Here is a 27,032-nt window from a genome sequence, read left to right as displayed (position 1 = left end):
AAGGAGAAACTTCTTTGTCCGTTTTGTCATCCTCTCCATCCGCAGCAAGAAGCTCCCCCTGCTGCTCTGTTAGGCTGTTGAACTTCTCTGATCTAGGTAACAAAAATTGATGTTCAACCATTTGATCATCCATGCTGGATACAACAATTGGGACATTCTCTTTTGCTTCCAAGTTACGGGGACAAGCTTTAGGATTCGGGATTGGTTTAAAAGGAACATATTGAACATTCCTTTTCTTGTATCTAGCCCTAAAAGAACTTGTTCTAGTTTGAGCATCTGCCGCATTTATTGATCTTTTTTCCATAGCTATTTGATTAGCTGGACCAAATACACCATCTGATTGCATGTTAGTCTTCGAGCAAGCAGTTGAACTGGCTCCGTTAACTGGAGATCCTTTTTGACATTGACTTTCATTCTCCTGCAGTAAGCCTGGACACTTATTTCTTCTGGCGCTTTTAGGAACTTTGAGCTTTTCCTGATTTTCATGTGCTGATTGTGATAATAAAATAGAATCAACAGGATTAGGAAACTTTTTTTTCAATGTATTCTTTTCCAACCTGTCATCAAACTGTGAGAAAGCTAGGTTTAACTTTTTCGAGTCACAGTTGCTTACATCAGCATCATTCTTCTGAACCCTTTTCCAAATACACTGATAATTTTCCTTCCTCGCATGGCTATTCTGGTTCCCATTACTACTTGCATAGACATTTGAGTCTTTGGGAGCTCTAGATCTAAAGTACTTATTGTCCCTCTTTTCTGTTCCGTAAAGGTTTCCAACATGCTGCTTTGAACACTTTTTCCTCTCACCAAGCTCCTCAATTTGACCCGATCTGTCACGCTCTGCGCTGTTTAAGATGTCTCCATTAGAAGAAACCTCTGGTCTGGCATCGTTCATCAAAGAGTTACAACTATTAGCAGAAGAACTAATTGATCTATGTTGTATATTATGTATCACAGCTTGAGTTATTGAACATCCAACTGCAGATTGCAGCTCATTTAGGCCATTACCGCACTTGAGAGTTTTGTTCCTCTTCCCCTTCTTTCTAGGTTTCTTCCTCGAGTATTTGTCTGTGGATCTATCTTCCTTAGAGTCATGAATGCACATATCTTCTACACTATTAGCATCAGATCCGTGGGAGATGGTTCCAGGAAATTCACATTCGGTGATTGGATTTTGACCAGAAGACGTGATTGATAACATGTTCCCTTCGTTTAGATTGCTCAAAGCACCTTCATGGTGTAGAGAGCTGCTAGGCGATACTGATTCAAGAGTAGAGTCAATATATGTAACTCTTTGAATCTTCTGTCTACCAAAGAAGAGAGAAGTTAATGGCAACAAAGAACCAACTTGCAAGCTATTTACATTTGATTGAGGTGATCTCCAACAGATCTCACGGTAAAGATACTGCTGTGGAAGAACAAGAACTCTCCATCGTCCATTGGGTTCCAAAGCAAAGAATGTCACATCTGTAGAGCTGCGAAATGATTCATTTATGAGAGATATAAATATTGTAAAGTTGAAAGAATTATCTGGCTATCTGCTAGAAACTACTGCATAACACATATAGAGTTCCTTGAATTTTTGTTCTCGAAAGCTTAAAACAAATTGTATTCAGACGACCTTTTAATAGGCCAAAACTCTCTTTCTTGTAGTTTCTCATTCTCATAAAGAACTCAAATAATTACTGTGAAATATCTTGGGCCAAAGGTTGGTATCTCATGCGATATTTTAATTATTAAAAGATGAGCAAATAAAATGGTGTATGAGGCCAAAGTTTATACAATTCCACTTCTCAACCACATTTGAGGTGAAGATACTCCCATAGTCCTAGAGGTACCATAATACATGTCAGAATTTCCCAGATGAATGTTGAAGTGTTAGCGTACCACTGTGATTTGCAGCAACGAATATACACAACCGTGGGAGATGAACTGAACTTATGCACCTCTAGAGATTTCCGGGACAAGGTATTGTCGTCTATGTCGGGATCTTTCTGAACACTACCTGATCTCCTAACGACCCCATACATTTTTCTGCAACAATCAAGTGTAAAGAGCATATAGGGATCACAATATGTGCAACCTCAGCAGTCTTCAACTTCCGGAAAATGCATATTGACAAATATCAAAGAAACAATTCAAGATACAAGGTTTCCTAAAGTTTGAAAAACTTATTACTTCTTGGAAAAACTATACTTACCATTCAGTACGCGTACCGATAACTTGATTCACAATTTAAGCAAACGTTTTCCTTCTTAAAAAATAAGAATTTAAATAAATATAAGCTAGTACCGTTATTATATTAATCTGATGTAACATCTGAAAACAATCTATTCAAAGTTTATTTTACTAAAACTCCGTGCTCGTCAAAGTAGGTATGCACTATAATTAAGGTGGTTCAATTGCACGCGCATATAACCCATGAACCAATGTAACTTCTAACTAAACGGAGCCCTATTTAGCATGAATATGTCCAAGCAAAGCAAGAAGGAAAGGAGAAGGCTCAAGCAGAAAGAAAAACGTTGTCCAGCAAACTATGAGCAGTAAAGGTGAATTCTTGGACGAATACAATCATGCAAACTTACACTAGAGCTGCTTACCGTCTAATGTTAGAAAAAAACAAAGATCAGGGGTAGAGGAACACGGTTGACAGGGTATAAAAAGGACAAGGTAAAGAAATAACGTAGTTTTTATAGGTCATTTAGTAAAAATTAGTACATTATTATAGATGCCCAATTCCATAGGACGATAGCTTATCGCATTACAACGTAAAAAGTCAAGAAAATATCGCTAATCTAATAGTAAAAGTTCGGCTAACTTGAATCAGGAAAGTCAGATCTGAATGACACCTAAATTACTAGTCAAATAGTATTCAAAATATTACTTAGCTTACAGGGCACACAATACTATTAGGTCCATCTTACAGCCTTAAAATGGAAGATGTATAAATAATGAGAGACATTAAAGGATCATGTCAAACCTAAGAATGCCATTTACAATGAAATTTCTCTACTTCTCTTTATAACTTAAACATGAACCTGAAGATTAACAACAGCGGTATACCTGACCTGAAGACCTCAGCAATTATCTCTGCAGGAAAAAAAATAAAAATGAATGCACATCATAAAAAAATAAAGATAAAAGATTCATTTAATCATTAAACATTACAATGGGAAAAAAGAGGCAAAAACATTTACCAGCCAGAAATTAAAAAATGACAACAACATTATGCTGTAAACAATGTTTCAAAACAAAGGAATGAAAAATCAATAAGGGAAAAAAAAAAAATGAAAAAAAAGAGAAGAACCCTATGAGCATGTGAAACTCAAGTTGGGTACTTCCCTGGTGCGGAAAGTGAAATTCAAAGAGGCCACACAATTTTATGTAAACCTAAATTTAAGTCAAATCCTAATCACTACTTTTTTGGATAAATTCATAACAAAAAAAAAACAAAACACATCCACAAAAACAGGACCAACCATCTCTAAATAGAAACAACCAAGAAAGAGAAACAAAGGATTATTACAAAACTACATGTAAATACCTTAATCTATCCGAAACCCAATATCACAAAGCTTAATACTTGAATTTCAAGGTTCCTGGAATTTAGGAAATGAAATTACTGCTATATTTTGTAAGTCAAGAATAGTCCTTTTTCTCAAATCTCAACCATTCACCACATGCACAAGACCAAATAAACTTTTTTTTTTTTTTTTTTAGATAGAGCTACGAACAAATTAACTTTTTTTTTTTTTTTTTTTTTTTTTTTCACTTTGTCCTTTATGGGTTTGGTGACCCTCGTAAAGGTACATAAATAATTGAAGAAAAGATTGAAAAAAGCTTACCTTAAAAACAAGAAGGAGCTACAAGATAAAAAAAAAAAAACAGCAAAAGTTGAAAGAATCAATTCAGTGTGGATGCATGAACTTAGTTAGTGTTTAAGGAAGTAGTAGCAATCTAAGTGGGGTATCTTTGTTTACTTTTTTTTCATTTGTGGTGTTTCTTTTGTTCCCTTGAGGGTGGAAAGGGTTGGGGGCGGGGGTTAGAGACACTAGGGCCAGTGATACTGTGACAGCTGCATGTGTTTCAATGAGATAAGGACTCACATTTATTGCTCTCTTTTGCTTCTTTCTTACTTGAAATGAAATATGATGTCAAGAGCTTCGTGGGAGGCGGGGGGGGGGGGTCGTGGGGATTGCCCTTCTTTTGGGTGGTCTTTAATTGTTGCTATTGCCGGTCTTTAATTTTTATCTTTCACGTGTAAAACCCTGAGGTTCGCATAGAAACTCGGAAGTTTTGAGTTTGAATCCTCGCTCCGATATAAAAATAAAAAATAATTTTGCAAGACAAGACTTAGAGAAAGTTATGTCAGAACCGGCATACGCGCGCTTAAGGTATAAATTAAGTCTGCCGGAGGGGGCAGACTACCGGCGCTTAAGGCATAAATAAAGTCTGCCGAAGGGGGCAGACTTTGCCTTAAGGCATGTATTTTATTTTTTTACTTTGCAAGATAAACTTTTAGTTATGTCTTAAGGAAAAGTCATAAGACAGAACTTTTCCTTAAGACAAAGTCTATGCCTTAAGGAAAGATTCCGTCTTATGAGACGTACTTTTAGTTATGGTTTAACTATAATTCTGTCCCAAGGCACAACTAAACTATGCAAAAAGTTCTGTCGGATCTGGCAAAACTTTAGTCATGCCTTAAGCGCGGCATGCCGGCTCCAGCGGAACTTTCCCAAGTCTTGCCTTGCGAATTTTTATTTGATTTTTTATTTTTATGCCTGAGCGGGGGTTCAAACCCAGAACGTCAGAGTTTCTACGCGAAGAAAGAAAACTTAAAGACCACAAATATGAGGGACAAAATCTAAAGACCACCCCAAAAGAAGCGCAATCCGTGCAAAAAAATGAGAGTTGGGAGCCTACAATTTGGGCCAAGTTCACACATTAACCAATTTTGGGATCACTATTTAAGTTGTAGCCACAGTCTAAAAATATTTGTAAATTTAGCTGTTTCGGAACTAATTTCAGGCATATGCGGTTGGCCAAGCTTTTCGATATTTTACCTGAAATTTAGTTTGCGAAGGCCAAGCTTCTGATTTGTCTGAAGTATTGTGCTTAAAGATTACCATGGCAAAACTTCAAACATGTATATGTGAAGTTTTAGACATATATGTTCAAAACTAAAAGTTTTTTTTTTTTGAAAGTTTAAACTACCAGTTTTTATTATCAATATTTCCAAGCTTTTTCAATAATATCCACTTGATTTATGCTCAATTTTCATATTCAAAATTTAAGATCAACTTCTCTAAGCTTGGAACAATGGCAATTTTAAAATGATTGTGCTTTCAATGACAATGTGCAAATAGGATACTAGGTGAAATTACTTTCTAGAATTTGAAGTGGACGATGACAAGGACCATGGAATTGAGGCCTTTATATTACTATATACTAACTAATAGTAGTACTAATATTTCCCACTTTGATAGGACAAAAATTACGTATATACTAGAGTACTTTTCGGAAATTTCGTTAACCCCACATATTTTGCATTTCTTCTTCCACTAATCTTTTTAATTTATAGGGCATATCGACGTTTTAAAATTTTAATTTACATCAATTCAATAAACACATAATATACTTTTATACATTTTAATGTCAATTTTATCACCAAACATGATAAACTAATACAATTCAATATAAACGCCGAATTTGATTAAATTTTTCTAGCTTGGCCACTATCGCATTTTCAATAGATGGTATCATCGAACTTTTATTTGTTGGGCCAAAAATAACCCACCAATTAAGAAGGTATTGAAAGTTAATAACAGAACTCTAGAAAATGAAAAGAAATGGAAACTGAGCAAGAAATTGATTTAATTGTCTACGTTAATATTTTTATAGTGGTTTATGCCAGAGGAAGTAGTTGAAGTAAGTTTTATTTAGTAGCATCTGAAGAGACGATAAGGACCATTATACTAAGTAATTCTTGTTAGGACTTAGGAGGAGTAAACTGAATTTTTAGTATTCAATGAATCAGCATAAATTTAACAAGTGAGTATTAACTTTACTTAAACACTAAGTTGACGAAAAGAGAGGTTATTTTAACAGTTTTTTAGATTTTGCATATGCCTGAGGTATAGGCTTGTGAAAAAGCAAGCTTATTGTCTTCACTTTCATGACAAAATCGCAACTGTCGGTGATAATTTTGCATACTGCAAACAATATCACTGAGGTTGCTCGCATGCAATTTTTAGAAAGGAAGACAATAGGATTTAATCAGACAAACATGCTTGATATAAAATGCACGTCAAATTATACTATTCAGTCCTTGAAAAGACGAAGTATGAAAAGAACAAAATACTCTAGTTTTACAACTAATAACTACATTAAAAACAAAAAAATTAAGAGTTCATTCTTCCCTTCACTCATTCATAATTCTCTGTTCTTCATTCATCCGAACACTATCATTTAGAAATACCAAAACCAACCGTAATGATGAGTTTTTCAATACGGTAAAGAAACAACCAACATATCCACACTCGAATGGTGAAAAGAGCACTACTCTAATGTGAGAACCAGTCTTTAACTCCAAACTGAGAGTCAATACATATTACATACTACATGATTGAAATGCGCTGGAAAGACAAAAATGAAAAGAAAGAAATAAAGAACCTCAAAAGAAAAATGAATCATCTCGATGTAAACTTGAGCTCACGCGAAGAACAACATCAGGATTCATTTGTTCAGTTCTTACTCAATCCAAAGTTGTTCCCAACGTATGTGCTCTGGCAGAAAAATGAACTCAAGTTCTATTCACAAACAGATAAAATAGATGAAGTTCATATGAACGATGGATCAAAATCGATCCTTTCTTTTACGTGCTGTGTATTTGGTGCTGCAGGCACTGTATTCCCCTTTCTCCTCATCTGTTCTTTCTTCCGCAGAACCCAATCTCTTCCTTTGCCTCTCTTGTTTAGTTTTTGTCTTTTTCTAGATCTGTGCCTATCAGATACACAAACCTGCATGGTCTGGTGAAAAGAGAGTAATTGAATAACCAAAAACTGATAGAATAAAAGGAGAAGAAAAGGGGAAGACAGAGGAGGTTTAAAATCAAAAAGGAAAAAGAATACTTACTGTCTGGTTTTCTTCATCCCCGCTACTACCTTCGTCAGAGCAACTCTCTCCATCTTCACCCTTTCCCTCGGGAGTGACAGAGCTGAGAGACGGGAGACCACAAGTGAGCACTAAGTACTCTTTCCTCCTTTTAGTACTGTGAGAAGAGAAAACATCCAATGTAAAGTCAGTACACCAAATAGCAAAGAAGTTGAATCTTCCCATGAAAATCCATCTCTTTGCAGACTAACATCTATGTTTTGCCTTTACCTTCCTACATTTTTCGCTAATCCTAGTTCAGCCCCTTCGTTATTGTGTTTACAACTTTATCCTTCAATCCTCAGACATACTCTAACTATTGTGCTTGAGAAAGAAGAACAATGATTGAGAGGATGCACGAGCATGCATGCAAACTTCAACGAGAGCAGCCTCTGGGTCTTGCTCGTAGAATAATTTCCATCTCTTCTAAAAGCTTAAAGTTAAGAGTAGGGACACTATGAATTGCTTAATTGAGTATCTTCAAAAGATGGAAACCACTGGAGTTTTTTGGAGGTTGAGCGGAGGAACATTGACGGTACTGAAGCTAAGTGGTTGTTTTAAGTAAAAAGGGCAGCCCGGTGCAGTAAGCTCCCACTATGCGCGGGGTACGGGGAAGGGCTGGACCACAAGGGTCTATTGGCATTTCTCCAAGAGGCAAAGTGGTTGTTTTAAGTAATTATTTAATTTGATTGATTTTGCTAGTAGAGGGATTAACCTATCCAATTTCAGACAAACTAAAGATTGATATGTTAAAAGTTAACATGAGGAATACCACCATATTAAACTTTATGCAGACACAAGTTCCAATTTAGCCACGTAAAGCTTCCTGGGGAATACATGCTAAGTAAATTCAGTTCAGGGCAACAAGGAATGAGCTTGCACACAGAAAAACCAATGTTGATTTCTCAACTGTTTCAACTTTTATTCTTTCAGTTGTGCAAGCGTTCCACCTAACCATGAAACTAGCAAAGATGAAGAGCAGAGTAAGTTTATAAGCTTCTTTCTACCTGTGGGGGTAGTCAACAACTATGCCTCCAGAAAAACCAGCTCGCATGGCAAAACCCAGTATCCACTCCCGCTGAGCAATATTTTCAGGATAGACTTGAAGTACAGCTCTTGCGCCCCTTCCCAAACATCTATATAAGGAACCAAAGAACTCCCTAAAGAAATATGTGTAGGTTTAACACTGCTTGTGCCTTGTCCCATACTGCTGATATAATAAATGGATCTTGTGAAGATCCATTTATGCACCAGAGATCAATCTAAAATGAACTCTTCACTTACTTCAACCTTAACCGAGGTTCATGAGAAGATTTGTCAGCATTGCATAGCCACGGCTTGAGAATAAAGAACATTGTAGTAAGCAAAAACCAAGCATAGCAAGTATTATACATATGGAAAGAAGACCAAGAGTTGAGATGTGAGAAAAGATCACTCCAACCTAACCTATATAGTCAACTGAAAGAAGCCCACTACTGCTCCCTTTTCCTCTAGACACCCTACCTCTTTGACTTGTACATTTCAAAAGGACTACAATCTCAACTCAATATACTCTTGCTAAAGGGATGAATAAGGTGTCGCAAACTAACCTGGACAGCATTGTTATTTCTATTTAAAAAAAAAAAAAAAAAAGAAAAAAAAAAAAGAGATGCCTAACTAACATGAATGTACAATTGTATACCCGCACATACATATGTGTGTATAAGATTTGATGCGCACATTCTCATCCAACAAGAACGCCACAGTACCAAACAAGTTGGGTGAGCTATATGAATTCTCACTGACCATGTTTATCTTATTAGACTCATCTCAGGCCAACATTATGCAAAATAAAAATAAAATGTACTAGAAGTTCCCTGTATTTTAACTGGCATAAACATCTATACTAGGGCTGAAAGATTCCTAAAAAGCAAAGGACCTAAAGTAAATTTACTATCATAACTAAAGCACACTCTCAAATAATTGATACCGGCTATATAGATCTTTTCCTTTCATTTTGTCCTACATTTTGCTAAGTTTTCATGAATTCCAAGAGATTGTAGGTCTTAGAAAGAACTTCCTTCACGTGATGGTAGCCCTACCTCGTCCCCCTTTTACACCTTCAGTCACCATAATTCCACACCTTCATCTAAAGATCGACGCGTGACATAATCAAACCATCTCAAACGACCTTCTATCATTTTCTCCTCAATATGTGCTACTGGCACCTTTTGGCGAATGCAATCATTTTTTATGTTCTCACGCGCATCTTCAATTTTATCCTCATTAAGAGCTCTGATGGGACACTAACCTGATACCTACATTAAATTAGGTGGATGAACGTCCTACTTCTTAGATAAGAAAAGAGCTGACACCTCCAGACTCCAACCATACAGTTTGGGATTCATAACCATGAGAGCAAAGTGAGAATGACCACTATTGGGCTTGGAGTAGGGTGGGAGGCCGATTTCCATGTCAAAAAAAAAAAAGAAAAGAAAAAAAGAGGTAGAGATGCTATTATTTACTCCCTCTGTTCCAGTTTACGTGACACACTTTCCTTTTTAGTCCGTTCCAAATAGAATAACACACTACCAATATTGGAAACTTAACCTTTCCCATTTTACTCCTAATGAGAAGTTTTTATAACCATACAAATGTTATGGCATTGTGCCGAAGGTCTATCGGAAATAGCCTCCCTCCCTCCCAACGTAAGGGTAAGGTCTGTGTACACTCTACCCTCTCCAGACCCCACTTGGTGGGATTTCACTGGGTATGTTGTTGTTGTTGTTACAAATGTTATGGCATGTTTAACGCAAAGGTATTAAACTTTTATAGCTATACAAATATTATGGCATGTTTAAGACCACGAGTTACAAAACTATTGATTTCTTTTCAGATCCCGTGTCGATTCAAACTATGATATATAAATTGAAACCGAGGGAGTATCTTTTATACATACAGAATTTAACAACATACAAGGCAAGTCACAGCCAGGAGAACTTTCGAAAGTTGATGATGAGGTACAAAGATTACTGCTGCATACTTCTTGAAAGTTAAATGCAAACCAACTCTTTTCATATGGAATATACAAGCTAATCATGGAAAAAGAAAAAGGACCAGTTTGAATGTAATTCTGGTATTCTCAAGCTCCTCTGGACCAAATGCGAAGGGTGATACAAAATAGCTACTATCATCATTTTTGATACAGAGTAGCTACCTTATCATTAGCATGGAAGAACAAATCAGTCAAGTAGGGATGAAAATGTACCTGGACAGCCGAGATACTGATGGCACCGTCTAGAACTCCAGGTCGAAGCCCTAAGCCCTAAAATAGATGCAACTTATTATTTAAGTCATTCAAACAAATGAACAGGTTGCAAATTTAGAGGAGGTGCCAAATTTGAACTAGCAATTCTTTGACAAATAGTAACATCTTCATCAACAAATATTATGTGTTGAAAGAAAGTATTTTCCAAGATATTTAATTTTCAGAGAAATGCCATGATTTAGTTCCAAAGCAATGTGAATATATACTAAAATAACCAAGTGAGGCAGCCCCCTTTTATATTTCCGTCAATTGCATTTTGAGATTCCAGTATGACAGCAAAAATAAGTATTGTGGTTGTAAATATATTCGTCTACCTGGAAAATTTTAAGAGTTTTACTTCTGGCAATAAAAATATAATATGGTTTTAATGCCTGCCACTGGGAGCAACAACAACAACAACAAGAAAAACATTGCACTTAGATGATAAGAAATTCACGCACCAAGCATTGACTCTGATATATCCAAGCCAAGCCATTGATGTCCATGCTCCGTGGTTGTTTCCCCACTTAGACCTGATCCACATCCTTCAGAATGGAAAACAAGTAATTATTGCCTGGTTGTTTAACTAATAAGGTGGAATTAAATATGGAAACTCCACACCCGCAAGGGTGACTCAGTTGGTTGAGCATGGGGCTTTCATAATGGAGGTCCCAGGTTCGAAACCACCTCGCTTCGACAGGGATTTGCCTTGCAGGTCGAGCTCGTCGCACCGGGCTTGCCTAGTGCGGGTTACCTCTCCTATGTGGTTTACGAGTTATTGCACGGGGTGGGTTTTACTGCGCACACCGGAGCGAAAGCGGCTGCGGGTTCCCATGCCATCAAAAAAAAAAATATGGAAACTCCACAACTGAAAAGAAAAAGAAACATAATTGTTTCAATAAGACAATTGTTAGAAGTGACGAGGGTGACAATTCTTAAAGGACGCATAGAAGGAGCAATTTGTCTACTGTGTGTTTTTCGACAACTTAAGAAGGGCAGCCACTTGGTCATTTGCATTTATACAATCATACGTTTGGGAGGGTATCAATTAATTCCTTATTCCTCCATATAGTTCATTTGGTTTATAATAACAGTCTTTTCTTTGAACTATTTTACAATGTGACATGAAGCGTAACAATGCTTGTTCCATTACAATTCACTAAACAGTAATTCTTATTCGTATACTGGCACTGCTATCAAACAAGGGAATTCCTGCTGGCAATAGAAAAATAGAATTACAAAACAAACTTTACAAAACAACCATTCCCTTTATCTTTAAAACACAGCCCATCAAAATTCAGCAATACAAATACATTGTAAAAAAGTGGATACCAATATCAAGAAGTAATGTTGGGAGTCCATCATCTGGCAAAGCCAGAAGCTCCAATGCTCTCTCTGTAAGTTGAGACTTTGCAAAGTTACAAACAAAAGTCAGCTAACTATCCAACACTGTGCATGGAATGTCTTATTTATTAACTATAACAAAAAAGAAACGTGTATGTCGATTATTCGAGAAGATGGCGTGTACTTGCGCGCTTCATCGTTGTTGTAGAATATTTCAGGCGGCGCTAGCAGCTCTGGTCTCGACATTTTATTCTCAGTTTCAGCACACAAGTTGAAGTGGAATTTTTATTTTTCATTTAAGGTGTTTTGTTTTAACATAGGCAATTGGTCAAAAAGGATTAAAGGACATAGTCAATTGGTCAAAAAGGATTAAAGTTGATTTTATTGGGCCTTGTTTTCTTTTTCATTTGGATTTTTTTTTTTTTGCGCGGATTGTCCTTCATTTATCATTTAGGGTGGTCTGTAAGTTTTGTCCATCAAATCGGTGGTCTTTAAGTTTTATCTTTCATCTAATACCTTGAGGTTGTGGATTTAAATTTCAGCTCAGTAAAAATAAATAAATTTGCAAGGCAAAATTTCTGCCTAAAGCAGAATTTGAGTCTTAAGAAAGAAAAGTGGCAACCACCAATGAGGACAAAAATTAAAGACCAACTCCAGCGAAGGCCAATCCCGCAAATTGCCCCATTTAGATCCCTATCTGTTTAGTAAATTTTCTACTGGCCAGTAATTTTAGTTTCAGACTTTTCCTTGAGATTTTTTCATTTTTTTTTTGTGTGATTTCCTGAGGCAAATTCAGTATTTTTGATGCTCAATCTATTTCATCTCTCTGATCCTCAAAAAAAAGAACCTTGCTTTTCATACTCCACATTTCTGATGAATTGACAATAAAAAACTAATAGTAATGAAAAATAAATTGATTTCTAAGAATTTTTATATGAAACCATCTAGAGTCCTACGACAAACTATCTTCTTAAAAATTTATAACTATTTTAAATTACAACAAATTTTCATTGAGTTAAAATAAATTCGATCATGTAGTCTTTTTTTGTAAACCAAACTTCAAAATAAATCATTTTAAGAGAAATTAGAAACTATTAATATTGAATTGGCTTTAAATTTCTTAGTCACGAACTTGTAATTTATATGACTATTGTATCAAATTGTTTTTTATTACGAGCCAATTACCTCTGCAGTTTGTCTACTTTAACCAAAAAGGGAAAAACAAAAGGTCAAGAATACGAAATTTTAGTGAAATCACACTCTAATGGATAAGTTGCAGTGGGTATGTGCTGTTTTAAGAACTTGAGGGAAGGTATTCGTCAGAAACTAAAAGCTCTCGGAAACAAAAACAAAAGAACAAAAAACATTTTAAAGGTAAAAACACAAAATATTCTTAAACCCTCAAAACCTCGACAACAACATAAAAAGGCGCACATTTCTGAAAGCCTTACACTAAAAAACTGAAAAGCTATCTATCCACTCGAGTGCACTTAACAATGGCTTCTTCAAACGCCTCAATTCTCACCCGCAATTCTCTTTTATCATTACCCATTTCACAACTCCACACCCGTACCCGAATTCAACCAAACCCACCTCATACAACCCGACCCGGACTGTCTTCTTCTTCTTCTTCTATCAGTTCTTCTTCAACTAATAATGGATTGAAAAGTTTGTATCTTTCTTATATTGGGTCTAGACGGTTCAGTTCTGGTAATAATTTTCAGATGACGTCAGCAGTTTCCGGCGATGGAGGTGGTGGTGGTTATGGAGGTAACTCCGATGATGGAGATTCTGGAGGTGGTAACAGTGGTGGTGGTGATGGTGAGGGTGGAAGTAGTAACTGGTCATTGCTTGCCTGGTAATCTTGTTTTAAAAATTATATATATTTGGAACCAATTAAGTTGCTTTTCTGCCGGCATTCTTGGCTTGTTGAACCGCCCTAAAAACTAATACCCAACTAATGTATATGTTTTTATAGATTAAGTATACATATCGTAAACAGTGGCAGAGCCAGGATTTTCACTAAGAGTGTTCAAAAATATAAAAGAGTAAACTAAGCCAAGGGGTTCAACATCTATTGTATATATATAAAAATAGTATACAACAACAACATACCCAGTGTACATAAAAATAGTATAAAAAAAGTAATTTTAACCTTGTATATACACGGTAATTTTTTGCCGAAAGAGGTTCGGGTGAACCTGAACCCCCTAGCCAATACCTGGCTCCAATATACATACATATCATATACATATATTATACATACTCAGTGTATATGTTTTGTATATTTCGGCTAGCTGCAGTAATTAATTTTGGCCAATGAGTAAATATGGAAAAAAAGAACCTTTTTTTATGGTTTATATATCCCTGTGACTAAACAAGTCAGCCAAGTGCTTGTAACCGTATTAAGTACTACTAGCATTTTTGATGTACTGGGTTGTTTGAAGGGTATTTTACTGCTTGTTTATGAGAGATAAAACTGAAAAAGTGATAAACGATTTATAGTTTGAAGGAAAGCATGATTATTGCATATAAAGCTATCAGTGCCAGCACATATTATACCTGACTCCATTCTATTATAGTCGAAGTCGGCTATATGAATCTCCGCCTGTATGAACTTGCTCACATTGCTGGTCTCAAATCCGGATAAAGCAAAAGCCTACCAGCAAAACATAAAACCAAGCAATTTATGTTGAACCCTCACAATAAAGAATAATATATTCTCTAACTTATTTTAAAATAAGGAGTAATTTATACATCTGGGAAAAGTTGGAATAATATATATAATACTATAGAGCTTCATTTTTCTTGTAAGTCATATATCGACAATGTTAACTGTATCATCGCGGCTCGAGAATAATTGTTACTTTTGCTGCAGGTATTTATCTCTTCTTGAGAAGTATCCAGTATGGACAAAAGCAGTTACATCTGCATTGTTGACACTTTGTGGAGATCTAATCTGTCAGGTAAACTCAGTAAAATGAAATTCAAACTTCAAGAATCAATAGAGACTGTTGAGGCTGCACTCTTTTTTTATACTGTGGTTGTCCTTTGTCAATGCTCGTGCATGTTTTCTCTGTTGATGCTACAGGTTCAATATATAGATTACTTCAACAGGATTGGGTCATGAATTAAAACATCAAGTTCCTTCTGTACAAATGTGCGGCGAAGGGAAAACATCCTTTGATGAAATTTTTGTAATGTCTAGAAGACGTAGGCATTATTTTACCTGAGAAACATTAAACAGTAGGCAATATGAATCATATAATCTTTATATTAATTTTATTCGGTGTCTAATCCACCCTTCCTTTCCTTTCTCTCTCCATCAATTCGGAAAACAAGTTCCTTCTTTTCACTTCCCTTCTTACTGTGCAAAGAGTCAGCAATTCAGTATCCCTTCTTGCAAACAGTAACTATTGGAAAGATGGAAATGTTGTTATGAATTTAGATGACATGCTAGACTGCTTATGTTGCTAATGTAATCTAGCCTGCATTTTCTAATTTCTATGTACTTTCACAGTCTTGATACTGTTTGTTAATAAAACCTTACTTATAAAAATAAATAAACAAATAAATTGTCTTCACGATGATATCAAGCTATTTTTCTATTCCCTTCACCTTATCTCGTTGCTGTTTGTGTCACAGTTGTGGATTGACCAAGTAGCATCCGTGGACGTAAAGAGGACATTTCTGTTCACTTTCTTGGGGCTGGTCTTGGTGGGTCCAACTTTGCACTTTTGGTAATATATTCACAGCCCTTTCTTATTTCTTCTCTATTCGACTATGCTTGTACAACTTGTACTTTTACTACTTGAAATCCTGTAAAAAGTACACATGTTATTCTGGTCTGTGTATCTCTACTTTCTTCCGGAGCTGGTGATGTTATTATCTTAATTAATGCATACAACATCACACAACATCTCATCATGATATTTACCAATGCTAAATTTAATAATGGTTTGCTTGGTTACCCTCACTTCACCACACTCATTGAACCATTGGAGCTTGTAGGGGCTAGGATGCTTCCTTGTAGGGAACTTCATATGTTCAACTAAGGAACGGCTCACCGTATTGGTGCAACTTTCGCCATCAATAATCAATGAACATACTTTATCCCCTATCGTGCATCCCCATGAAATAAATTGCCCCTTTGATCGAGCTCTTCCCTCACAATTGCACACATGGCTCGTCGCAGTGCACAAGCAAAGTCTACCCTTTCCTCCATCCTCTCTTCATCATCACCCTCAGAATCTCCCTCATGGTCACTCTTTCCTCCCTCATCATCACTATCAACTCTACGTTCTTTTTCTTCATCGGTACGGTACCCATCATATGAGGCCACAATTGACCTCCTCACTCACTTGCAATATGTCCTCTACCTTGGCATTTGAAGCATTGGATGGTAGAAGGATGAGGAAAGATAGGTTTAGCATTGTTACCTCCTTTTGCTTTGTCGTATACCTTGGCCTTATAGTCGACTTTGTGTTGAGGAGTTTTGAGTAACGGTCTTGGGCTTTTCCCATGTAGATGATGACTTCCACTTGTCTTTTCCTTTACTCCATGCGGAAGATGAAGTAACCTTTGCCTTGTAAGACTTGTCTTCTTTCAAATCCGCTTCGACCTTGGAAGCATCATGAAAAGCTTCCTCTAGACTTCTATAAGTTTGTAGCCTCATTGGTTTGTAGATCTCATGATTCAAGTTGGCTACAAATCTTATCAATTTACTTGACAATATGTGTTAACTATTCGGGAAAATTTTCTTGAGAATATGTAATTGAATGATGCTACTGCAGGCCAATCACTGTATTTTATGATGGAAAATTGTTGAGGGTAGTTCTAGGTCTTCAATTTTGTTTCTCATGACCAATCTAAATTATATGTGCAATCACAAGCTGATTTCTGTTTTTCATTAATGAGCTATTTTAAAACTTCTGTAGGATTATTTACTATTGTTTAAATATCATTTAGCTCCTTGCCTTGCTAAAGATTATATGACTCTACCAAATATGGGTGCATATCTTGTTTGTTTGGTGAATGCCTTGGGGTAAGATGGTCCTAATGACATTATAGAATAGCTCCTTGTCTTCTGACTCTGATATATCTAGGTACCTCTACTTGAGTAAATTGGTCACAACTCCAGGGCTCTCTGGTACTCTCATGCGCCTTGTAATAGATCAGGTTTTCCTTCTTTTTCATTTGGTGATAATATCATATTTACTGGTGTAATTGCTGCCTTTGGAGTGATATCACCATTGAATTTGAGCTGCTTTGGTACAGTTCCTTTTTGCTCCAATTTTTGTTGGAGTTTTCTTATCCTCTCTGGTAACACTTGAGGGAAGGTCATCACAAGTGATTCCAAAGCTTCAACAGGTATTCTATATGGCCTTCCGTTCATACTTCGATGCATACTAATAACTACTCTTCCTGAATTTTGATTCACATTTACATTTGTTTTAATTAAGGAGTGGTTCTCGTCTGTCCTTGCAAATTGGCAACTCTGGATACCTTTTCAATTTATCAACTTCCGGTTTGTACCTCAGCAATTTCAGGTTAGTGAAACAGTCAATTTCATCATTTTGTTTGATTATGAGCATGCTTCCTGTCAACTTCTAGTAGTTTGGAGATATCTCTTTAAGAAGTTGATCTGTTAATATGAATTGGCAAAAATGGTCCAATCATTCATGTAGAGAGTTAGCCAAATTAACTAACATAAAGCCGGATTATTTGTACATTCACATGCTAAGCATACATATAAGTTGCCTTCATGCACTCCCTTTAACATTCCTTGATGTTCTAATTGTAACCGAATATCTGTTTGGAATTAGTATTTGTAGTTTATTTTACTGTAACCAACTTGAGTGTTCTCTATTCTGTCTCCTCTGATTGCAGGTCCTTGCTGCTAACTTCATTGCGTTAGTGTGGAATGTCATCCTATCATATAAAGCCCACAAAGAAGTTATTGTAAAATAGGTATACCAATGTTTCTTTGAAATTAGTGTCAGTTGTGACTTTCATTACAAGGGATAAATTATTTACTTACTGAAGAAAAAGTAAAAAAAGGTTGTTATCAGAAAAAGTTAATTATATCTCTTGGATGTACTTCATTGGAGGATATATTACGAAGTTAGTGCGCACTGAATTTGCAGAAAGCGCACTGAATTTGCAGAACCAGGGTTTTATACCATTTTGTCAGTTAGGCTTTTTGTCAATGTCTAGGCAGTCATGAGAATTGTTTCTTTCTTTAAGATATGTGAAGTGTAGAAAGAGCTAGCATTGATTCATTGTTCTTGCACAGTTTGTTTGAATCTAAAAAAGAATGGAGATATTATTCTCACCTTATTATACAACAACAACAACATTATACCAGTATAGTCCCACAAGTGAGGTCTAAGGAGGGTGGGGTGTACGCAGGCCTTACCCCTACCTTTGTGGGGAAGAGAGGTTGTTTCCGGATTCTCCCCCTAACTGATAATTTTTTTTTTTATTAAAAATAAATAATGTAAAAATTATCTCTAGTCCTCTAATTTTCGCTACGCTAGATTAAACAGGGTATAACTTGAGCAGGAGGAGAATTCCGGGTAAGTATGGACTTATGGAAGAAGATGTTCTCGCATACTCTTAGTTAAGGAGAGGATCTGCTTGTTTGTTCAAGTTTTGGCATCAAGTTGTTGATTCAAATGTCAATAACACGGTCATTCTTTAGGTTAAATCAGGTTAAAGATTTTCCCTTACGATATGTTATAGTTGGTGATTAGTGCTGGACACCTGCTTACATATAAATTTCCATAACATGAGTTATGATTTCCTTATTCTGATTAAAAAGTTTGCCTGAATGATCTTGAAAATTCACTTTTTGAGCAAATGCTGAATCCTCCGTTTTCCCAAGAAAAAAACTGCCCTTCCTCGTTGGGGGCCTACTAACTGGAATATGAATCAGTGTAGAATATATTTTTTGGCATTACCTTGAATTTAGACTACAAATTTGATTTTTAATCTGATGCAATTACTCCAACATGTAATTTCTCAATTCTATGTAGTGCAGACTTCAGGTTGTCGCTCCGCTGCCTACTGATGCCGAGAATTTGGAATAGGCATGTGATTTATGCTACCAATTTTTTTTTGGTTGAGATTGATCTAGGTTGAGAATGTCTTTGGTATTCCTGTTCCAGATCAATGGTTTAGTGGGAATGTTTTGCTTCTGTAAAGTCAGATCTCGCAATTACAATCTGGACTCCTAAATTTGTTTTTATCAAGCACTTTGCTGCTTTCTCCCTCATTTCGTGTGGAATTTCACACAAAACTTCTCTTCTGTAGACACTATCAAATGTAACAAGAATGCTAATTATAGACATTATTACAGAAAATTATCCTCTTTTCTTTAGTTTTCGTTTAAGGAAAACAACCCCGGCGTAAAATAATGACCTAAAGCGTTATATTACCAAAATATCTTTGCATGATAAATGATGTTTGGTTTTCAGTATAATGTGTTGCATACACACACATGCAATGTTTGGCCTTTAGTATTATAAAATCAAAAAAAAAAAAAAAAAAAAAAAGACTTTAGTATTGAACTCAGCATTATCCATACAGGTTTATAACATATGCTAGATTAGTATAATAGTTTACTTAGGATAGAACGTGGAATAAAAGTCGGTGTATTAGCATTATTTGGATAAGAGTATTTTAAAGATGAAAAATGCCCTTAAAGTTGATAGTTTTTGTATATTCTTATCATATTCAGAGTGCAACACTCCATGTATTAATGCATTGTGTAATGCCTGCTTAAGACAAGATGATTAAAGAATTTAGTGTAACTGATAAGAAATAAACGGGTATAGGCCCAGTCAACTGCAAATTAAGAAGGAAAAAGTGGTAATTAGAATTCTCAACTCTTTGTTAACGGGCTTCTTGGTTTGGAATTTAAACTTTGTTCCAAGTGTGAAACGTCTCTCTAACTGCATTAAACCAGAAGAAAAAAAAAGCTAAATATCGAACAAAACACCAATATATGGAACAAAAGAAATATAAAAAGGTTTTGAGAAGAGATAATAATAGACCATATTATAGAAAACTCATCCGGTTGCGACTTTTCGTTTTTATTGCGACTTTTCTTTTGTTGATACAAAATTAAAAATACTGGAAATATCAGAATAACTGCAATAACCGACTTTTGGATTTTAAGGATCTCAATGTTTCATCACTTGCAATGGGAGAGAAAAAGAAAAAGAAACCAGACACGGTAACCTCAAAAATATATCCTCTTTTGTTTTTTTTCGCTACTATCATTTTTTGTTTTATGTAGATATAGAATTGAACTATGAGTAGAGCAAATTGTGACGTTTTATCCTAATTTTAATGATTTATATAGGTTGTCGAAGCAGAATTCAAAATTTCAATGTACTGCGAAGGATGCGAAAAACAAATTGCCAAAACCATATCCAAAATCAAAGGTATTCTTTCCGTCTTTAACGAATTTGGACAATTTTTGTATTAAAAATTGATTTTAAGTGGTCTTGACACTCTGTTGGTTCTTTTTCTGTTTGCTTTTTAACAATTTAAGGGGTTGAAGAATTTATGACGGATATGAATAAACACAGAGTGGTAGTAAAGGGTCGAATCAATCCAGATAAAGTGTTGAAGAAACTTAAGAAGAAGACCGGAAAGAAAGTAGAAATGTTGACTAAAAAAGAAGATGCTAAGAAGAAATGTGAAGAAAAAGAAGGGGATATACAATTGAAACCGAGTCCAAAGGAAATTGCAGATGCTTTGATGCTTGAATTTTGTGGAGATAGTGTGTTGTATACCATGTTTAGCGATGAGAATGCAAATGCATGTTCAATTATGTAAACCTATTCTTTTTGGACGTGAACTAATATTTCCTCAGAGCATTATTTAGGTTGTCTGATCCATTAATTTTGTCCAAAAGGTTGTCATCATAATTCACATCACTCGTAGTTAAGAGAAAAATGTGTAGAGTTGCATGCTTAACCCAACGTTTTCTAAAGTTTTTTTTTTTTGTATTCTACTTGGTATTCCGTATAATCTGCATTTCGATTAATCAGGAGTTGTGTCACATAAAGCCTATTAAAAAAACACTTTTTACTAGGATTTTTACCAAAGTTTATATCACACGGTAAGTTTAGAAATGTGTAAAGTTGTTAAATCCAACCTATGCAACAAGAAATCACTGTTCCATTGATGTATTTATAATTAGGTTAATTTGTTTTCAATATATTTCCTAGATCTGTTTTACATTTGAGCAGAGTACTATTTCAGTTATCATTTCACATGCTCCCCTTTTAATTTTTTTGACCGAATTAGTTAGTTATAAAAAAGTTAAATATCATTTGAACTAGGGCAAGTTACAGCTTTAGAAAAATGTGGAGTGACACAAAAATACTACAATCTCCATTTCTCTTATGGTGTGCATCACAAATCTGTGAGATCATTCCGCTAACAATACAAGTCTATGCAAAATTTAATAATCCTAAACGTATTGTAATTTGGAAGCAAACTTGGAGTAAATTTTTGCGCTCGAACAAGGTTGAGATTATCGATGCGTAATCTCCAACATACATTGAGCCCGATTTGGATTGGCTTATAAGTTGCCTAAAAAATATTTTCGAGAACTTTTTTTGAGTGTTTATTTTGGCTTGACTTAAAGTCATTTTGTGCTTAAAATAAGCCCAAAAAATTAATTAGGTTTGTTTGGGTTAACTTATCTAAAGCAGCTTATAAGCCAAAAAAAAATAAGTTGGACTACACCAACTTATTTTTTTTTTAGCTTATAAGTATTTGTTTCCGACTTATAAGCTGCTTTTTTAAGCCCAACCAAACAGGCTCATAATCAAAGAGTAATCGATGCAAATCAAACTCAATAGAGACAGAGAGAATTAACGAAACCAATGCAAATCTTCATTAAGAAACAAAAAATACTTAACAGACACCACATGAGATTGAAGTAAAATATCCAAAGACGAAGACGACAAACTTTACCAAAATATAAGTAGGCGGAAAACAATAAGGCCGGAGTTAAAAAACGACGAACCGAACCGAACCTTAGTTCCATCACAAAAGTAGGCAAATCTGTTACTCTATTTATTCTATTATAAGATCGTCTAACTTCAAAACTTTTCTTCTTCCTTGGCATCTATCTAACTTTGCAAAGATAGGAAAATAAATGTACTCTAATTAGCAAAAGCCAAAAAAACCTGGAAAAACGAAAGCGAGAGTGAATGAATGCAAGCTAAGTTTACCTTGATATGAAACAACCGCATGGCGGATCTCGGCAGTGAGGAATAGCGATAATACCTTTCTCCACAACTTCCCCCAGCCATTTCATTATTGACGAAGCATCATCGAAACTAGAACTACCTTCCCAATCCCAATTGAAATGCAAAACTTGATTTCTTCAATTGTTGCAACGAAAACAGCGTCAAATTCTCTCAGCCTCGCCTTACGTTCTTCCTGCCTTTGCTCATTCAAGAGCACGGATTTCTCCAAAGTTTGAATTTCATTCATCTTATCTTTCAATTGTGCCGTGATTCATTTTTAACTTTTTTTTTTTTTTTTGCTTCGAAAAAGAGATTGTGTAATTAAAAGTGTGAGGGCGAGAAATTTCAACCCTCCCTTATATAGGGGAGAAATTGGGTGTGGGGGGAGAGCAGAGGCGAAGCCAGGATTTGAGGTCTGGGGGTTCAGAATTTTAAGACAGGATAACGACCTCAAGCTAACGTATAACAGTCAAGGGCGTCTCAATAAAATTAATGTCCTAAAGCTAAATTTTAATCCGAGACCTTAAATATATACTACACATGCATAAAAAAAATTCTAGTCTTGCATTTTTGTTTTTTTTTTATAATTGTTGCATTTACTTCACATAGTAACATTATCATTAATGTTTATAATAGTGAGGATTAATTCAAGTTAATTAGATGTTAGTCATATGTTTTAATTACATTATCTTAGATGTTGTTGTAAAAACTTTATTTAATAATATGAAGATTTTGATTAATTTAGTTCAAAGTTCTAAAATATTTCTCTTAAAAAGTAGATAGTTTGTTCCCTTCTTTTATTATACTCCATCCGTTTCAATTTATGTGAATCCATTTGACTGGGCACGACATTTAAGAAAGAGTGAAGACTTTTGAAACTTGTAGCTCAAAATAAGTCTTGAATATTTGTGTGGCTGTAAATCATTTCATAAAGTGAATTTGTTTCCAAGTTAGGAAAGAGGTCACTCATTTTGGCACGGACTAAAAAAGAAATAGGTTCACATAAATTGAAACAGAGGGAGTATAAATTTTGTACTTCTTTTTACAATCTTCAATATTATCTAAGAAAAAATAAAATCATAAAATTCATCCATAAAAATTTTGGGGCCTCAAAAGTTTGGGGGGCTAAAGCAAAGGTTTTACTAGCTTCACCCTTGAGCCACCCCTGATAACAACCATCAAACTAATGAACAAGTATCAGTATTTAATATATTTTAAAAATCTAATTTTGGGTTTGGCTTTGTGAAAGAAAACGATGAAAAAAAAATGGTAGCAGCAAGTATCGGGAGAATTCGATTTGCTTTTTTGATTTGTCAATTTTATAATTTGTTTTTAAAATATAAAGTGCTAAAAGAATTCTGCATAATATTATGTATGATAGCAAAAAGGGGAAAAAGTTACCCCCAAAGGAAAAGAGCTGCACAAGTTCAATTTATACGTTCTTCTAGTTTTAAAAAGTGAATTAAAAGAGAATATTGCTTATAACAAAAAACAAAAAAACACTGCATTGGTGGGGTTTCTAACCCACAGCTTAACCACATCTGAAAAGAGAGAACACAACCTCTCGCATTTACCACCGAACCATCTGCTTATTTGTGTGTGGGGGTTCGTAAGTAAACAATATCTACCTTTTCTTGTTTTCTATAGTAAAAATACGAGTGCGTGTAATTTCGCTCGGTTCCCGAACCCCCCTTTAACACTATAGCTCCGCCCCTGGGGGAGTGGGCCGGGAGGGGGGGGTGTGGTGGTGGATGAGGTTGACGTAGAAAATGCGTGACCCAAAAATTTGGAGGGAAAATCCATCGTTGAGGCAGTGTGTGCGTGTGTGTATTGTTGCAACTCCCACTTTGAAGTTTTGGTGAATTCTTTTACGGGAAAATACACACTATGTCATTATTTACCCATATTTTGAGTTTGTTACCCCATTTAGTCCACCTTTTTTATAATTTAGTAATTTTTCCCCATTTTAACCTTGTACTCCCTCCGTTCACTTTTACTTGTCCATTTTTGATTTTACATGCCTCTTAAGAATTAATAAATGACGTGTGTATTTTACTATAATACCCATATTAATTGATTTATAGTCGCATTGAACTTGGAGAATGATTTGAAAATGAGTAATTCATGTTGAGGGTAAACAAGAAAAGAAAAGTTTGTCTTTTCTTGATATGCTAAAGTGGACAAGTAAAAAGTGAAAATTTATTTTTAATATAGTGAATGACAAAAATGAACGGAGGAAGTATTAGTTAGCAACATTTAAGAGGTTCTCACCATTGATGGAGTAGATATTTATTGAGGGAAAATTACATGAAATATGTTAAGAGGGTAAAATAGTCAAAATGGTATCCTTCTAAATGCTTTTTTAAGGGGCGTGTAAATGGAAAATGCAACAAATATTTTGATATGGAGGGAGTATAATTAAATTTCTAGGCCAAAGTACCCTTATTCACTGGTCTACGAAACTAGAGATTCTGGGTTCAATCCCCAGCAGAATATTAAAAAAAAAAACAATTTCACAAGGAAATGTTTCATAGAAACTATGCCTATTCGGGTAAGTTACATAGAAACTATGCCTTATGTGGTCATTTCCGGCACAAGTTGTGTAATGTTAGATTTAAAGGCATAAGTTGTGTAGTAACTAATTTGCTCGGCATAAGTTTGTAGAAACTATGCCTATTCAGGCATAGTTACATAGAAACTATGCTTTGCCCGGCATAGTTCTGTAAAAATTAAGTTACACAAAACTATGCTGGACAAGGTCTAGTTTCTATATAACTTTGCCCAAATAGACATAGTTTCTATAAAACCTTGCCTTGCGAAATTAGGTCATAGATCCGAAGGGTAAAAATTAAAGTCGCAATTTAAGGGACAAAAATTAAAAACCACCCCAAGACATAGGGACGTTCGTGCGAATTACCCATACAAAGTGTCGACATTTCAGCAATTGGGCCAACTTAAGAGACAAATGCAATATGGGCCTCTTAGCTTATAAGGGGAAGTACAGTAGTTGTTTGAAAATTTTGAAGTGATTGATAGAATGATACTACAACTGAACCTTTTTGTAGAGTGTGTTTTAAACTTGTGAGAGTAATATTATATTATATATGTGTATTTGTTATTTTTCGTATGTGCATAACATTTGCCATGTTCGGGGGCGCAAAAAGGGAAAGCTGCGGAGGACTGTGAACATAAATAATACTAGCAGCAATGGAACTAATGGGAGAGGAAGGAGATCTCTTTCCGATGTGAGTTTAAAAGAGCATAAGAGGAAGAGAGAATAACACGTGCTAAAAGTCGCAATTTGTGGCATTATCATAACGAGTTCATGATTAAGATGAATATAAATATCTTTAGTAGATTACCAAACACGGAAAGAACAATCAATAAATATTGACGTCTGAAACCTAATACAAGAGGAGGAACCAGGGGACAAATCAATACGGCATGGAGAGGGGGATTTAAAGGATGATCAGCTCGACTCTTTCAGAAACTTTTCCTTCTAGTTGGCGCCAAGCCCGACTTCTTGATCTTCTCTCTACTTTGGAACACTTCCTTGAATGTGGTGAGAAATTGCAAGGACTCACAATTAATTTCTCAAGCGCTAAACAATTTTCAAGAAGGTAAGTCATCGGCGTCGCAGATCACTTGAACCCCCAAGATAACCGTTGTATCTGATCACTTTGAGATGTTTATAGGGACATTCTGCCTTTTCAAAAGGCATTCGATATGCACCGATCCTCGTATAACCCCAAATAAACTGCAAAAGGGAAAAAAATTGCATATTATATGGGACGAAGTTCAATTAAATAAAACACTGCTCATACATCAACTAAAGAATAAATTTGTACGTACCTCAATCTTGAATTTTTGTAGGTTTGGAGATGTATCAAGAAGAGGAGGTATTCCAATGTGACTACAATTGGTAACGTTTGAAATACTCAACATGAGCTGCTTGAGATTGTTGAACTTTGGAAGAGAATAGCTGTCGATGCCCCGAGAGGAAGTTATCAAATAAGAAAAGTCAAACTGGAATTGAGCACCAACAAATTAAAGAGTTGTGTTAATTCTTACCATCAGTTGACCAAAATTTACTTCAAGTGAAAGCATGACAAGTTGAGTGAATTTCGTTGCAAGGGTGGTAGCAAGTCCAGACAAAGATGGAAAGAAAAATGCATCGATGTGAACATCAAGAACTGAAGTAACAATCTCGAGATCGAAATTCGTTTCCGATCCCTCGTAACTAAAAGAGACAAGATTGATACACTGATTAATCTTCAGGGAAGATACTTATCGCAAGAATGTATCTCCAAATGCTTCAACTTGAGAGAAGGACCAATTATATCCAGATGTTGCAATTGGGTAGACTCTCGGATTGATAAGCTTTCGAGAAGGACACAGCTGGAGAGGAACATGTTGACCACTTGACTATCCACATCAACCCCGCTTAAAGTCAACACTTTGAGATTCTGAAATCCAGACTGGTCTTTCAAATCTAAACAAGCATGGTGATCTCGCCAATGAAGATAGAATAATTCTATCTTCAGACTTTCAACTTTCGTTGCTAATGCAAAGTTGAGCCACTTATCAACTTCACATTGAAAACTATCTTGAAAAGACAAGTGACACTGAATTCTTCTAAATGACAAGACTTGTGTAAAGCCAAAACATGATTAACCCGATCGATATGTCTCGATGCTTCCTTTCTGCAAAATTCTGTATCATCCCAATCCCATTCCAATGTCGAAATTGGAAGGCTAAAGTCAGTACGTGTGACATTTGTCCAAATGTAGCGCCATCGACTTGAAAGACAACTCGCAGCCACTGCTTCTCTCAATGTCAACTGAGACAGAATTGACACAAGAAGCTCATCTGGCAATTGGCTAAGTCTGTCTGACATTACTATTTAATTTGTTCCTGATAAATCTAATTGGTTCATGTAAAATTAAACCCTTAAATGCACACTTGTATCGTGATTA

The 27,032-nt window shown here is 35.5% G+C and overlaps 2 protein-coding genes, 1 long non-coding RNA gene and 1 pseudogene across 7 annotated transcripts in view; 2 read left to right on the top strand and 2 right to left on the bottom strand.

Moving 5' to 3' along the window:
* Positions 1–27,032, bottom strand: part of LOC132058278 (DNA-binding protein RHL1) — a 101,144-nt gene that overhangs the window by 52,156 nt on the left and 21,956 nt on the right. The gene's annotated exons all lie outside the window — the stretch shown is intronic.
* LOC132056366 (18S rRNA (guanine-N(7))-methyltransferase RID2-like) lies at positions 6,396–12,028 on the bottom strand (annotated as a pseudogene).
* On the top strand, positions 6,909–7,333 carry LOC132056367 (uncharacterized). Its single transcript, XR_009414755.1, has 2 exons — positions 6,909–7,042; positions 7,083–7,333. It is a non-coding gene; the product is annotated as an uncharacterized LOC132056367 (long non-coding RNA).
* On the top strand, positions 13,144–19,146 carry LOC132056365 (protein sym-1-like). 5 transcript variants are annotated; one of them, XM_059448521.1, is made up of 8 exons: positions 13,144–13,640; positions 14,661–14,748; positions 15,428–15,522; positions 16,888–16,960; positions 17,060–17,152; positions 17,245–17,331; positions 17,672–17,752; positions 18,820–19,146. In XM_059448521.1, exons 1-7 carry the CDS (start codon positions 13,279–13,281, stop codon positions 17,750–17,752), a joined length of 879 nt encoding a protein of 292 aa, XP_059304504.1. In that variant the 5' UTR covers positions 13,144–13,278; the 3' UTR covers positions 18,820–19,146. The 5 variants fall into 5 exon arrangements, with proteins under 5 accessions (XP_059304504.1, XP_059304505.1, XP_059304506.1 ...); XM_059448522.1 differs by having other exon boundaries at positions 17,672–17,762; XM_059448523.1 differs by lacking the exon at positions 18,820–19,146 and adding an exon at positions 18,331–18,657.

The sequence above is a fragment of the Lycium ferocissimum genome, chromosome 5 (genome assembly GCF_029784015.1).
Source record: "Lycium ferocissimum isolate CSIRO_LF1 chromosome 5, AGI_CSIRO_Lferr_CH_V1, whole genome shotgun sequence".
Taxonomy (NCBI): domain Eukaryota; kingdom Viridiplantae; phylum Streptophyta; class Magnoliopsida; order Solanales; family Solanaceae; genus Lycium; species Lycium ferocissimum.
This window is presented reverse-complemented; position numbering and strand designations above follow the sequence as displayed.